At 40.5% G+C, this 14,646-nt stretch overlaps 1 protein-coding gene across 1 annotated transcript in view; it reads right to left on the bottom strand.

Annotated features, from left to right (window-relative positions):
* The window catches only part of RP2 (RP2 activator of ARL3 GTPase), a 45,166-nt gene extending 34,356 nt beyond the window's left edge, over positions 1 to 10,810 (bottom strand). The window contains exon 1 of the mRNA XM_082610013.1: positions 10,511 to 10,810. Within this exon, the coding sequence (XP_082466139.1) occupies positions 10,511 to 10,612 (102 nt within the window). The 5' untranslated portion in view covers positions 10,613 to 10,810. The remainder of the gene's footprint in view (positions 1 to 10,510) is intronic.
* Positions 10,811 to 14,646: the final 3,836 nt, after the last annotated feature.

Raw genomic sequence — 14,646 nt, 5'->3', positions numbered from 1 at the left:
AATTTGAGAAGTTAAAAGCTTAAATAAAAAGCTATTACTACTAGGGCTTCCCTGGTGGTGCAGTGGTTGAGAGTCCGCCTGCCGATGCAGGGGACACAGGTTCGTGCCCCGGTCCAGGAGGATCCCACATGCCGCGGAGCGGCTGGGCCCGTGAGCCATGGCCGCTGAGCCTGCGCATCCGGAGCCTGTGCTCCGCAACGGAAGAGGCCACAACGGGGAGAGGCCCACGTACAGAAAAAAAAAAAAAAGCTATTACTACTAAAGAAATAGAAACAGTGGCTAAAGTGTTCCCACAAAGAAAACACCAGGCCCTGATGGTTTTATAAGCAGATTCTAGTTTTATTCATCCCAGTTTTATGCAAACCTTTAAAGACAATAGAAAAAGAAGCAACAGTCCTAATTCACGCTACTAGTCTGTCCAGCAAGAAATAAGAAAAACAAAGACATAACAAAAGAAAATTTTAGGTCCATTTCACTCATGCCTATAGACGTTTTGAAAAAATTGTCAATTAAATCAATCCTATAAGAAGAGAAAGCACCACAACCAAGTTGGATTTATCTCAGGTTGTTAAAAAATGGTTCATTATTAGAAAATCTTTCAATGTAAGTCACTACTATGTGATATCAACTCACATTTTATTCCTAACTCCTGTCACCCTCCTATGGGAACTTTATTCTTCAGTAGATCTGACGCACTTGCTGTAACTTGTCTATGCCCTCTGATTCTCCTTTGCCCAGAAGGCTCTCTCCTAGTTCTTCTACTTGTCCACCTGTCACACTTTTCCTGTGACGCTTTCCAGTTCCCTCAACCAGAAGTCTGCTCTCCTTTTTCTAGTACCTACATTACATTAAATACCAATCTACATCCCCTTATGTATCTAAAACTTTGGGCTTGAATCCTGTAACCAATGTATTTAAAACAGAAACACCTCCTCCAATAATATTACCTCTTTACCCTTCTTTATTTTTCTCCAAAGCACTTAGCTTCTTTTTAACACACTATATATGAACTGTATTTATTGTCAGTCTCCCTGCTGCCCTCCATTAGAACATAAACTACATGAGCGAAGGGATTATCTGTTTTGTTCACCTGTTTTCCCCAGCACTTAGAAGAGTGCCTGGCACCACAGAGGCCCTGCACACATACTTATTGAACCCATTTTAACTATTTAATCTTCATTACCTCAGAGTATAACCAGAAGTAGGTGGTCTCCAGGTATCTCTTGAATAAACAAATATGAAGGGTAACTGAGACTGATGATTATACACTTCTCCACACCCCATCTCTCTACTTCATCCCCAAAGAAGACAGACTCTGAAATGTATTTTTAGGGACATTCACTTAGGTCACTGTTCAAGTTAGCCAACTTCTGAGTAGGAAGATAATTATACACAAAGCCAGGCAGAGGCACTCCTTTTAATGTCAGTCATGGGTCTCTCCATTTTACATACTCTTCTGTCCCTACCTGCAGTAAAAGGAGGCCGAGGCTGCCTTCCACTTGGTAGAGCCAGTGGAAGGGGATGGGAATGTGGTCATGGAGTAGGCTAATGGGATCTTGATCTAGTCAGGAACATGCAAGAGTGGTTTAAGTTGGTTCTGCTTTAGGCCTTAAGGAGGATAAAAAACGTTCTCTGGTCTTCTTCAGCTTGTCTTCTCAGCACCAGTCTACCTCCCACAGTGGGAGTGAGATGATCTAGAGTGCCACCAATAGGTTTTTTTGAAAAGGAGTCCAGGAGTTGGCCTGTCTCTACCAAAGCCTCAAACTCAATGAGCAAGGGGAATCTTCAAGCTTCAGTTTATGGTTTCTCTCACTGTACCAGAAATTCCTTAAAACTTTTATGTAAAATTTTGTGTGTATTTTCCTGGAGAATTGATTTGGGCTTCAAGATTCTGGCCAAATTATCCTTGCCTAAGACACAGACAGCAAGTTCAAAAGTTTGCAAGCATATTTATCTCAGAATTAAATAGGAAACAAACCACTGTTTGGATAAAGATAAAAAATAAAAGTTAATACTTCTTACTTAAAGGAATTCAGCTAATTTTTTGGCATGGGAAATGATATATATTATAAATGTACAGTATTAAACAGAAATTTCAACTATATTAATTATAATATATTATAATTAGTACTATATTAGTAGTTGTAGTTGAGACTTATTGCAAATGCAGAAGGAAAATCTATTCTTAACTTTAAAATTACTGAGCTGCTGTCTTAGTCTGCTTGGGCTGTGTTATGGACTGAATGTTTGTGTCCTCTCAAAATTCATATTTTGAAGCTCTAACCCCCCAATGTGATGGCATTTGGAGGTGGGGACTTTTGGAGGTAATTAGATTTAGATGAGGTCGTGAGGGAGGGGCCCTCACGATGGGATTAGTGTCCTTATAAGAAGAGATCTCTCTCTCTCTCCATGCAGGCAGGCACTGAGGAAAGGCCACGTGAGCACATGGCAAGAAGGCAGCTGACTACAAGCAGGAAGCAGGCTTTCACCAGTAAGAACTGCAGAACTCTTGGCACACTGCAAGTCAGTCCAAATCCCTGCACTAACAGACTTGACCAAACTCTAGCATGGCTCCTACTAGCACAAGGCTTTGCCCCTAGAATGACCCCAGGTCCCCATTAAAATGCCTGCCTGAGGAAGCTCAACTCCGCAGGAAATTTTACTATTTGTTCTAGCCAACATCTAATGATAGGCCACTGACCTCCCTTTCTTAAAGCGTTTACTAAAAAGGGCTTACAACTGTGACTGTATCTCTTACTAATAAGAAGTGTCCTTCTCAAGGACCTGAGATCCATTCCTATGAAATGTAATTATTAGGAAGGATAGGGCCTCTGTTTACCAGTCTCTGTGGGAGGATAAGATACTAACTTCTAAAACTGCCAGCTAACACGACTGGCCTAATCTTATTTACACGGACCAACTTTGTAATTTTTCACTTCTCTGACTCTACTGAGTCCCTGCTCTCCCCGCTCCCTCATTCTTCCTTAAATGGCTTAAGTCACCTCTGCACAAATCAGAATGGAGCTCAGCTCCTTCGCCCATCAGTAGTTACTGAAAAAAATCTGTTTTCACTGCTTTAACTAATGTCCAGCTGTATTTATCTCTGACACCAGACACTGGATCTGTTGGTACCTTGATCTTGGACTTCCCAGCCTCCAGAACTGTGAGAAATAAATTTCTGTTGTTTAAGCCACCCAGTCTATGGTATCTTGTTACAATGGCCTGAGCAGACCAAGACTGGCTGCCATAACAAAATAATACAGACTGGGTAGCTTAAACAACAGAAATTTATTTCTCACAGTTCTAGAGGCTGGGAAGTACAAAATCAAGGTGCCATTGTGGTTGGCTTCTGGTGAGACCTCTCTTCTTGTCCTGCAGATGGTTGCCTTCTTGAATTATCCTCACATGGTCTTTCCTGGGTGGGTGCATGGCAAGCTTTCTGATACCTCTTCATATAAGGACACTAATCCTATCAGATCAAGGCCCCATCGTCATGACCTCATTTAATCTTAATTACTTCCTTACAGGCCCCATCTCCAAATAGAACTACACTGGGAGTTAGGGTTTCAACATATGAATTTGGAGGCGGCTGTGGGGTGGGACGGTGGTGGGGAACCACAAACATTCAGTCCATAACTGCTGCCAATGCTGAGGAATTAAATGTGATTTACGACTCTACATATTTTATCTAGACACCTTAGTTCTCGTAGTTCACTGGGTGAAATTAATCCTATAGCTAACGAGTTCTATGGTATAAAATTATTTGGACTATCATTATGACCTACAAAGGAGAAACTTAGGATTTACGTTGCTGTACTTACTTTCTCAACAATTCCTGAAAGCTCTTCAAAACAAAAAGTGATAATAAAAAACTTGAAGCTTAGTACTATAATAATTTTGCAAAAGTTACTAATTCTCAAAGTGCCCAAAATCACAAACACGAAAGGTGATATTTTTAAACTACTTTTTCACAAGAATCACTTATGAAGTGAGCTTAGTTTAGGTCATATTTCTAACTACAATCCTTGAAAGGTAGTGGATATACTCTCAAAAATCAAAGAAACATTTCAGGAGTTGGAATTCACCTGTTATAGCTAATAAACTAAGGTAAGTATTATTTTCCTAACAGAAGACAAAAGTGAACATCTTATTCTTTCACTGAGCAGTTATGCAAATTTTTCATTAAAATTCACCTCCACAGTTAAACTTCCATAGTGATAATCTAAGATGAAATAATGGCATTTGTTAGTTTTAATGGAAATCTGGTTTGGGTAGAAGTTCAAAATAAGACTCAGGAGTATAAGGAGCACTATGTAGGCACCAAGCACCATTCTAAGTGCTTTATAATCATTCACTCAATCCTCATAAAAACCCCTATGAGGGTTGTATACTATAATTATCTCTATTTTACAGATGAGAAAATTGAGGCACCCAGAGGCTAAATAACTTACCCAAGGTCACACAGTAAATGCTTGAGCTGAGTCTCAGACCTAGGCAGTCTGGCTCCTAAGTATATTCTCTTGGCTGCTTCTTCGTATTCAACCATATTCAAACAGAAACCAATGTTTACTAGGTGAATAAATCAATGGAACAGAATTCAAAAACAGACTTATGTATATATTGACAAAGATGCAAAGGCAATTCAATAGAGAAAGGATAATCTTTTCAACAAATGGTGCTAGAACAATTAGACATCTATATGTAAAAAAATAAAATAAAGAATCTCCCATACCTTGTATCATATTTAACAATTAACTCAAAATGGATCATAGAACCTAAATATAAAACCAAAAACTCTAAAACTTCTACAAGAAAACAGAGGAGAAAACGTTTGTAATCTTGGTTAGGCAAAGATTTCCTAGATGTGAAACCAAAAACATGATCCATAAAAGAAAAAACTGAAAATTGGACTTTTTATCTAAATTTTGAAAACTTTTGTTCTTCAAAAGACACTATTAAGGGGCTTCCCTGGCGGTCCAGTGGTTAAGACTCCGAATTTCCACTGCAGGGGGTATGGGTTCGATCCCTGGTTGGGGAACTAAGATCCCGCATGCTGCATAGCAAAGAAACAATAAATAAAATGTGAATCTTAAAAAAAAAGACACTATTAAGAGAAGACAAGTCATTATTTGGGAAAAAATATGTGCAAGACACACATGACAAGGGACTTGTATCCAGGATATATAAAAAACTCTCAAAACTCAATAATAAGAAAACAAATAACCCAGTAAAAAAATGGGCAAAAGGTTTTAATAAACATTTCACCAAAGAAAATATACAGATGGCAAATAAGTACATGGAAAAATGCTCCACAAATAATTAGTCATTAGGGAAATGCAAATTAAGCCACAATGAAATACCACTACACTCCTATTAGAATGGCTAAAATTTTTTTAAAAACTGACCATACCAAGTGCTGGTGAGGATGCAGAGAAACTGGATTTCTCATACATTACTGGCGGGAATGCAAAATAGCACAGCTGCTTTGGAAAAGGGTTTGGCAGTTTCTTATAAGGTTTAATATACAATTTCCATATGACTCAGAAATCCTACTCCTAGGAATTCACTCAAGTGAAATGAAAGCTTATGTTTATTCAAAAACCTGTATGCAAATGTTTATGGTAGTTTTATTCATAATTACCAGAATTTGTAAACAACCTAAATGTCCTTCAACTGGTGAATGGATAAACAAATGTGGTAAATCCATAAAATGGACTACTACTCAGCAATAAAAAGGAACTCCTGATACATGCAACAACATGATGAATCTTAAATGTGTCATGCTAAGTGAAAGAAGCCAGACTCAAAAGGTTACCTACTACATGATTCCATTTATAGGACATTCTCAAAAAGATAAAACTATAGGGATAAAAAACAGATCAGAGGCTGGAGGCAGAGTTGACTACAAAGGAGCATGAGGAAATTTGGGGGGGATGATGGTACTGTTCTATATCTTGATTATGGTGATAGTTACATGACTGTATTTGTCTGTCAAAACTCATAGAACTGTACACTTCAAAAGGGTAAATTTTACATTATGTAAATTACACTTCAATTAAACAAATTATTTAAAGCTTAAACATTGCTAAGTCAGTTTCAAGGCAAATAGCTATGTAGCTGAAAGGTAATTTCATGAGTGAAAATAACAAATACCAGTACCTTGATCTTATATACATTGATGACAAGAGAAGGTGAAGTATTATATTTATATAACACACCATGTTGCTAAATATATAACCACAAAATAGAATTATGAAATTTTAGGATTAGAAAGGATTTTTCATATCTAATTCATTTTTAATCTAATTTTACATCCTATCACATTCTCTCTGTTCATTCAGATTTGCCTGAATGCTTCTATCGATGCTTACCTCTTCTCTTAAGATGCTCAAAGAATTAAAGAACTGGAAGGGATCTTAGGAAATTGAGGGCTGGAAAAGCTAAATGACTTGACCAGTGAGATACAGTACAGGGCAGAATGCAAATTAAAACCCCAGTCCCATACACTTTCCACTCCACGCACTTTTCCCCTTTTCCCACTTTATATGAGTGAAGAAATTGGAACCCCCATACACTGTTGGTGAAAATGTAAATGGTGCAGACACTTTGAAAAACAGTGAGGCAGATTCTCACAAAGTTAACCACAGAGTTACTATATGACCCAGGAATTCCACTCCTAAGTATACATCGAAGAGAAATTAAAACATATGTCTACACAAAAGCTTGTACACAAATATTCATAGCAGCATTATTTGTAATGGCCAAAAAGTGGAAACAAGCCGAATGTCCATCAACTAATGAATGGATAAACAAAACGGACAGTAAAATAAATAAAATTTATTTATAAATAAAATGAAATAAAATATCTACTCTGTTAATGTCATTCAGCAATAAAAAGGAATAAACTACTGATATATGCTATAATATGGATGAATCTCAAAAACATGCTAAGTGAAAGTAACAAAAAGACCACATATTGTATGATCCCACTGATAAATGTCCTAAATAAGCAAATCTATAGAGATAGAAAGTAAAACTGTAGTTTCTAGGGGCTAGGAGGAGTGAGGGGTAACTACTTATGGATCTGGGTTTCTTTTGTGAGGGATAAACATGTTCTAAAATTAGATCATAGTGATAGTAACATAACCCTGTGGACTTGCTGAAACTATTGACTTGTACACTTTAAATTAGTAAACTGTAGGGCATATGAATTATCTCAATAAAGCTATTTTTAAATGAATAAACAAAGAACTAGTTACTTCCTTTAAGCAGCAACAACTTTATGTAAAGGATTTAAAACATGTCAACAAGTTTGACACTTCTCCCATCAAGAGGTCCCCTCCTCTTGGACGCAGGTGGACATCTGTGATTGCCTCAACCAACAAAATATAGCAGAAGTAATGCTGCATCACTTAAGATGTAGTTAGAAAAACTAGTTAGAAAAAGCCATGCAGCTTCTGCCAGTCTCTCTTAGGACACTTGCCCTGGGAACCCAGCCATCATGCTGTGGGGAAGCCCAGGCTACAGGAAGAGGCCTCTGGCCCTTAGCCCCAGCTGAGCTTCCAGCCAAAAGCCAGCATCAGCTTGCCAGCCAGCTCTGTGATTAAGTCATATTGAAAGCAGATCCTCCAATCCCCAGTCAAGCTGCTGCAGCTGATGCCAGATAAAGCAAAGAGCCAACCTGGCTAAGCCCTACACAAATTGCAGAGTTGTGAGCAAAATAAGTACTTGTCATTATTCTATGCCATTAAGTTTTGGGGTGGTTTGGTATGCAACAATGGATAGCTAGAATACCTCACGTACTTAAAAGGCTAAAAACAGCATCTAGCCCCCTACTCAATGCAGACACTTCTTTCTAGTAGGTCTCCATCCAACCTCTGCCTGAATGTTTTGACCAATACGGAGATCAGTTCTTCACAAAGCCACCCTTTCCACTGAAGAACAACTCTGGGAATTATGATCTGCCTTATACTAAGACTGGTTCTGTCCTGCCCAATCTCTGGCCCAAGTTCTATCCTCAGAGGTGACCAGTACTGTCTAACCCTCTTTCTCAGGACAGGCCTTTACCTTATTAAACAGTAGAGAAATTTTTACCAGGTTTGATTTTATAACTGAGGAACCTGAATGGACACAAGATGTGTTGTCCATACTCAAAATCACAATTTTCATACCTATGCCATCATTTCTATTGTCTAGAAAGAGTATTGGTATGAATAACTAGAAAATGAAAGCTACTTTTCTGTACTACTCATCTTCCCTTGATACTTAAATATTTCCTGTTTTAACTCAAAAAAGCCAGTCAGCTCTTCAAGGGCAGGGAAAATAATTCTTATAATTTTGAGTTTTCCTTGGTGTTTGAGAACATATATATTGAATAATTTGCCTAGCTATGGGAGGCAGCATACAGATAACAAGGATAAAAGCATTTCCTTCCAAATGATTTAAACACAGATCTTGCAATCCAAAAATATTTCTCATCATGTCAATGTAGTAATTGTACAATAAGCTTTTTTTCCCAAGTCAGCAATAGAAAATGAGCTTCTTACGCTGTTGATTACAGTATACCAGTTGTCGTGACAACGGAGTCCCCAAACATTCTTTCTAATTGAGACAATTTCTTCTAGCTTCAGTCCCCTAAGACTGACCCAATTACACAAGTCAAAACCCAAAACCCAGAGGGTGCCTCTCAATAAAGATACTCTGATTACACAACCTAAGGAAAAATCTAAACATCACTTTTCCAAGTTGCAAGGAAACTTTTCAGGCAATGCACTTTACTTTTTTTTTTTTGGCACTTTCTTTTTACAGCTAAGTCTTACAAGTTGAATGGTAATTGTCTGATATAACTTTAAAATTGTTTATGTTATAGTCCATGATCACATTAGAGACCTAAACTTTTAATACAAACCATTCTGTTAATATACATCCAACGTATCTCATTTATGTTCTCTGGGCTGCATTTGCATCCCATTCCTTTTAAGGTACAATTAAAATCTTCTAGGAGCAAGCAAGACCATGCTAAACTCAGTAAAAGTATCACTGGACTAATACAGAACATTTGCACACAACCCATACTGACCTCATGAGAGCTAAGGAGCTAGAAAAAAATCTTTAAAATCACATAAAATTTAGCAGGCTATCATAAATTAGAGGTACCCTAGAGTGAATTCTTAGTAATTCCAGAAGAAAAAGAAAAAATTCCCAAAAGAAAAAGCAATGTTGGGAAATGTGGTATCTCCACTGTCTCAAAATGTAAGCTGGTAATTCTTTCTCTAATAGTCTAGGAGAATTTTTAAAAGGGTTGTTTTCAGACAGAAAATATAGTATTTTCCACTCTTACATTATAAAATGCTGCTATCAAATATGGATAAAAGAGAATTAATAAACAGACCATGCAACCCTGTGTAACAGGGGCAGAAAGATGGGGCTGAGAAGTCTGTAAAAAGCGTCCAATTTTTAAAATCTGACACTTGGAGAACCGAGTTTATGTGAATACATTCTGCTGGGGACTGGAAATCATGTGGGATGGTCTATGAAATCAAAACATTAGTAAGACATTTACTATAAAGTAGTCATGGATACAGATATGTTTATTAAGCAAGGAGTTAACTGTTCATAACACTCATTTAAAAGTCTTTCTTTTCGTTTGGATGAGAAAAATAATTGATGGATCTATCAACGTATTTTACTAAACACAAATGGAGAACTATGTAGAAAGAGGAAGCATTATGAAATTTATGACTAAGTGCGCTTTGTGTAAGACTAGTGGACGTGTTCAAAGCTTTCTCGTTTCTGGCTATATAGAAAAGTAAAAATAAGGGCATTTTCATTCATGAAAGCAACAGTAAAATATTGCCTGGCTTATGCTGGTTATTTTCATCTTACGGTCTTTACACACATTCCAAGGCTGATTACATTTTCATTATTCTTTTCGGGTAAGTGGAAGAGGAGGTCATACAAAGCTGTATGTCAAACGGTCCACTTCGTCATTGAGAAAATTCAGCAGTGTAATATATCAGGAGGCACCAAAGAGATTTACTGGCTAGGGCAGACAAAAGAGAAAACAACCACAGAAAGAACACAAGCCGCGAAAGAGATGAGATCAGTCCCATGTGTAACTCGAGGACTGGACAAAACCCCGCTCGGCTCTGCGAGCGAAACGAGATGTGAGATTTGGGGCATTCCGGGTTCTCCTTCCTTCCCTGGAGTCCATCCTTGGACCGGAGGGCAGGGTGCACAGAGGAGGAAAAGCCCGAAGGGTCCATCTGCTTGGACAATGAGCTCTAGGGCCCCTTCCAGCGCTGCACCGCCCTCCGTGGAGCCCTCTCTGACGCTGAATTTCACGGCTCCCCCAAAAGTCATTCACTCCGACTTCAACTACTCGCGGGAGAGAGCGAGCGCGCAAGAGCGGCAGCTGCTGGGTCCACCCCCTCAGCGCTGCCCGGCCGCTGGGGACCCTTGCCGAGCGGCTCGGGAAGGCTGAGACCAGCCGCTATGGGACGTTGGTTACCTTCTCGCGCTGGTCCCAGCTGTACTGCTTCGGCCGCTCCTCCTCGCCCTCCGGCTGCGACTCCTTCTCAGCCTTCCGCCTCTTGGAGAAGAAGCAGCCCATGGTCCCGGCCCGCGGGGTCCCACTAGCCACTACTCCTCGCCGGCGCGCTGGCTCAGGCACCTCCTGGAGTTGTGGCGTGAACCCCGGAGGTCCGGGCCCCGCAGCTCTCCAGACACCGCCCCGCGGAACCGCCAAGCCGCCCGCAGCCTCGGTTCGCCTGCCAGGCCCCAAACCCCTTCTCTTTTTCCTCTCAGTCGCCTTGACGACCCACCGCAGCCAATGACCGCTCAGCGCCCTGGGAGCCAATCCAAGTCCCGCGAGCAGCCCTGCGCGGCCTATGAAGAGAGTCCGACTTACGCACACAGCCAATCCACGCCCGGCTCCTGCGCCAGCCCCCAGGGGCGGGCCCGGTCGGCCCAGATGCACTCACAGCCGACCCCGCCCCCAATCCTGCCCCACCCCTCCTAGGAGTCAGCGGGGCTGTCCAGCTGCCGGAGTGCAGCCTCGGCAGCCAGGTCTTTTTGCCCTAGGTTCTCAGTTTCCAAGTTCTAGACTCGGGAGGGCTCCGTAGTTGAACATTAGACTTAAGTTTTGTGGTGCAATTGGGAGGGAACAGGAATTCCTGCTGATGCAGGAAGGGCCATAAGATTCGTATGCCTCACTCTTCGTCACCCATTCCCCGACCCCACGTCTGGCCAGTGTCACCTCTTCGGGAAATTTCCCCAAAGACCTTCCCGAACCTCCTTGCCCTCTCTTATGTGCTTTCTTAGAATTTCCACGAATGACTCTAAAATTGAACAAGAACTTAGAAAAATAATTATTTTTGTATCGTCTCCTTATTGGAACTGTGAATTTCTTGAGACCAAAAGCCCTGTCTTTTTCTTTTATTTAATCCCCCAAGCCTTGCTCAACTCCACACTAGTTGCTCAATAAAACGTTTGTCGAATGAATGCTTGCACACTAGTGAAGGAAACATTTACAACCTTTCCCTATTCTTTCCCAAAGAAAGTGACTAAAGTGGGGCGGAGGTGGTGGGATGGCGGGAAGAGTAATGGTAAAGGGATTCTCCTCATGGAGTTTATAGCCTGGTGGAGGACACAAGCACTGCCATATAAACTATCAGATCTGTTCTCAGCAAATGGTATAGGGTTTGTCTGAAGATATTTTTAAAAATATATACTAAATATTAGCATTTGCTATACTTGGGTTGAATGTTACTACAATACACATGTATTGCTTGTGTAATAGAAAAGGTAAGTTGTTGGTTTAATTCTCTGAGCACAGTATTTTGGCATTTGGTCAGACATCAAATGCAGATTAGTTTAGGCTCAAATTTGGTTATCTTTCTGCTTTCCCACACTAATTCACATCTAGTGTATGTCCTAAATGAGCCTCTGACTTAACTCGAGCATTAAGAATGTTCCCCTTTTCACTTCCTGCCTTTTATTGCACAATCAGGAAGAAAAGTGCATGTGCTCAAGTATTAGAAATTACTGTAAATTTAAGTTCCAGATCTTAGGCAACAGAGTCTTCACCCGGTACACACTTTTTCTTCCTCAGAGTGAGATGAAAAGTCTATGTGAGGATGTTTTGGATAAGACCCTTAGAAGACCCTTAGATGTTTTACATTCATAGAAGGTTAAAATTGTGATCCATTGCTTCATAGTACAGTGGAGGAAACAGAGGTCCACAGCGGTGAAGGCACTAACTTGTGGTCACAATGAGAGTGGTTAGACAGGTTCTATAAAAATCCAGAGCCTGTGCTGTCCATTGCTCCCTCCTCCTAAATTTGTTCCTTTCTGATTCATCTGAAAGAAAGAAGTACCTGCTTAGGCCTTCTGATGCCTATGGAGCTCTGTCCCACAGTGATGTTGTTCCTCTTAATGAACAAACAACAAAACTAATTTTAGAGAAACAATCCCTAAAACTCTTGTAGTTTTGAAGTATTCATTAATGAGAGACAAACCTAAAACAAAATCTATATCCAACAGTGATCTTTTCAGGGACCCTTAAACAAAAGTGACGATAAAATCCCCTTTCTGTTAAATCCCATCCCACCATCACCCCTGACGAAAAGCATATGCATAGCTGAGAACAGTCATCCCACCCTGATTCCTCATGGCCTTTCTGTCCAAGTGCATACTACAATTTCTTCATATCTTAGTTCAGATTCTCAAGGGAGATAACCAGATAAACTGCTGGCCAATCAATAGAATGGTTACCCACCGGTCAACTGTGCACCCCCTGGTCTAATTGCTGCAGCCATAAGGATGAGTTCTATATTGCAAACACAAGTGGGAAGCAGGTCCTGGAAAGGGCACACGTGCTGGAGCCCTAACTCCGCAGAGTCCAGACAGAAGTTGGTCGCTCCTTCTGCTTATATTCCTCCTCCTACTTATACTCTTGTGACTTCTTTTCTATAGAAAGCTGCTCTTCATGATCAGCCAAACAGGTAGATGTTCATCTGTATTAAAAAGTTGGGTTGTGGGTTTGCACCTGACCACAGGCTCCAGACATGGTCTGGGTCCCCTGTGTTTCTTGACCACAGAAGTGACATTGTTACCTCTCAGAAGACAGTCCTGACAACATATATCTTCACAGCATGAATAAGCCAAGTACCCCAGCAACAGTGGCTGGAAAAGTCCCTTTTCTTGAGTTGACCTGACACAGGCTTGCTCACTGTGCACTCACCTAAGGAAACACTTCGCAAGTGAAGGAGAAAGGAGGAGAGGAGTGTTTCCATGATCCATTGCTGCATAACAAACTTAATGGCTTAAAACAATGATTATTTATTTTCCTCATGAATCTGCAATTTAAGCAGGGCTCAGTGGGGACAGCTCAACTCTGGTTTCATGTGGCATCCAAAGCCTCAGCCAGGATGACTCAAATGGCTGAATCATTCTACATGAAATCTCAGAGCCTCTCCATGTGATCTCTCTAGCAAGGTAGCCTTAAGTTAGTCATATTTCATACACTATACTGAAGGCTCCAAGAATAAATGTTCCATGAGACCAAAGCAGAAGCTGCAAGGCCTCTTATGATGTAACTTCAGAAATCACACATCACTTCCACTGGATTCTATTGATCACACAGGGCTGGCCCTGACTCCCTCAGGAAGGGAACTAAACAAATGCATGAATACTGGAAGGCATAGATCTTTGGGGTGTCATCTCAGAGGCTGGCTACCATAGCGGGAGTCGGTTCTGTCAGTAGTATTACATATGTACAGAAGAAGAGAATTGGGAGGTTGAAAAAAATTGTACAAGCAGATAACTTCTTTCTTTTAATAGATTTTTGAACCAACATCTCTTCTCATACTTTAACTTTTAGGTAGTTCTTACCGATTTTCTTTCACCCTCTTATCAACCAGTTCTAATGATTTTTTTAAGAGCATAAAAATTGTGTGTAATCAGGTTATAAAGACTGTATATTTTTCCGACTGCTCTTAGCATAGGGTATCTTGTTCACTGTTGTTGGTAAAATTCTTAATGTAAGCCAAGCAAAAAATATTTGGAAGTTAGTACAGAAAAGGAACAACAGAGGAAACAGACTTTTAACTCAAATAGGGATGGGGAGGGTGAAAAAGTCAAGAAAGGAGTCTCAGAAGTGAATGGTTTTAGCAGCATAAACTAAAAATCATTCCAGTAACTTTTTTTTTTTTTTTTTCTTTTTGCGGTATGCGGGCCTCTCACTGTTGTGGCCTCTCCCGTTGCGGAGCACAGGCTCCGGACGCGCAGGCCCAGCGGCCATGGCTCACGGGCCCAGCCGCTCCGCGGCATATGGGATCCTCCCAGACCGGGGCACGAACCCGCATCCCCCGCATCGGCAGGCGGACTCTCAACCACTGCGCCACCAGGGAGGCCCCATTCCAGTAACTTTTACACCAAAGCAGTTCCAATGGAAACTACTTTAAAAAATAGTTTCCGGACTAAAAAAATCTTTTTCTAGTGGAATTTCCATTTTCCAAACACTCATTTCAATACTTTTCAGGAAAGGGACAATCTGTGATAAAACTAAAACCTCAGAGTTAATCAGAGTGTGCTAGTTCATAAAATTTGTTTTTACCTTTGGGATTTTATTAATAAAAGAGCTAC

This window comes from Mesoplodon mirus, assembly GCF_964341445.2.
Source record: "Mesoplodon mirus genome assembly, chromosome: X".
NCBI classification, from domain to species: domain Eukaryota; kingdom Metazoa; phylum Chordata; class Mammalia; order Artiodactyla; family Ziphiidae; genus Mesoplodon; species Mesoplodon mirus.
This window is presented reverse-complemented; position numbering and strand designations above follow the sequence as displayed.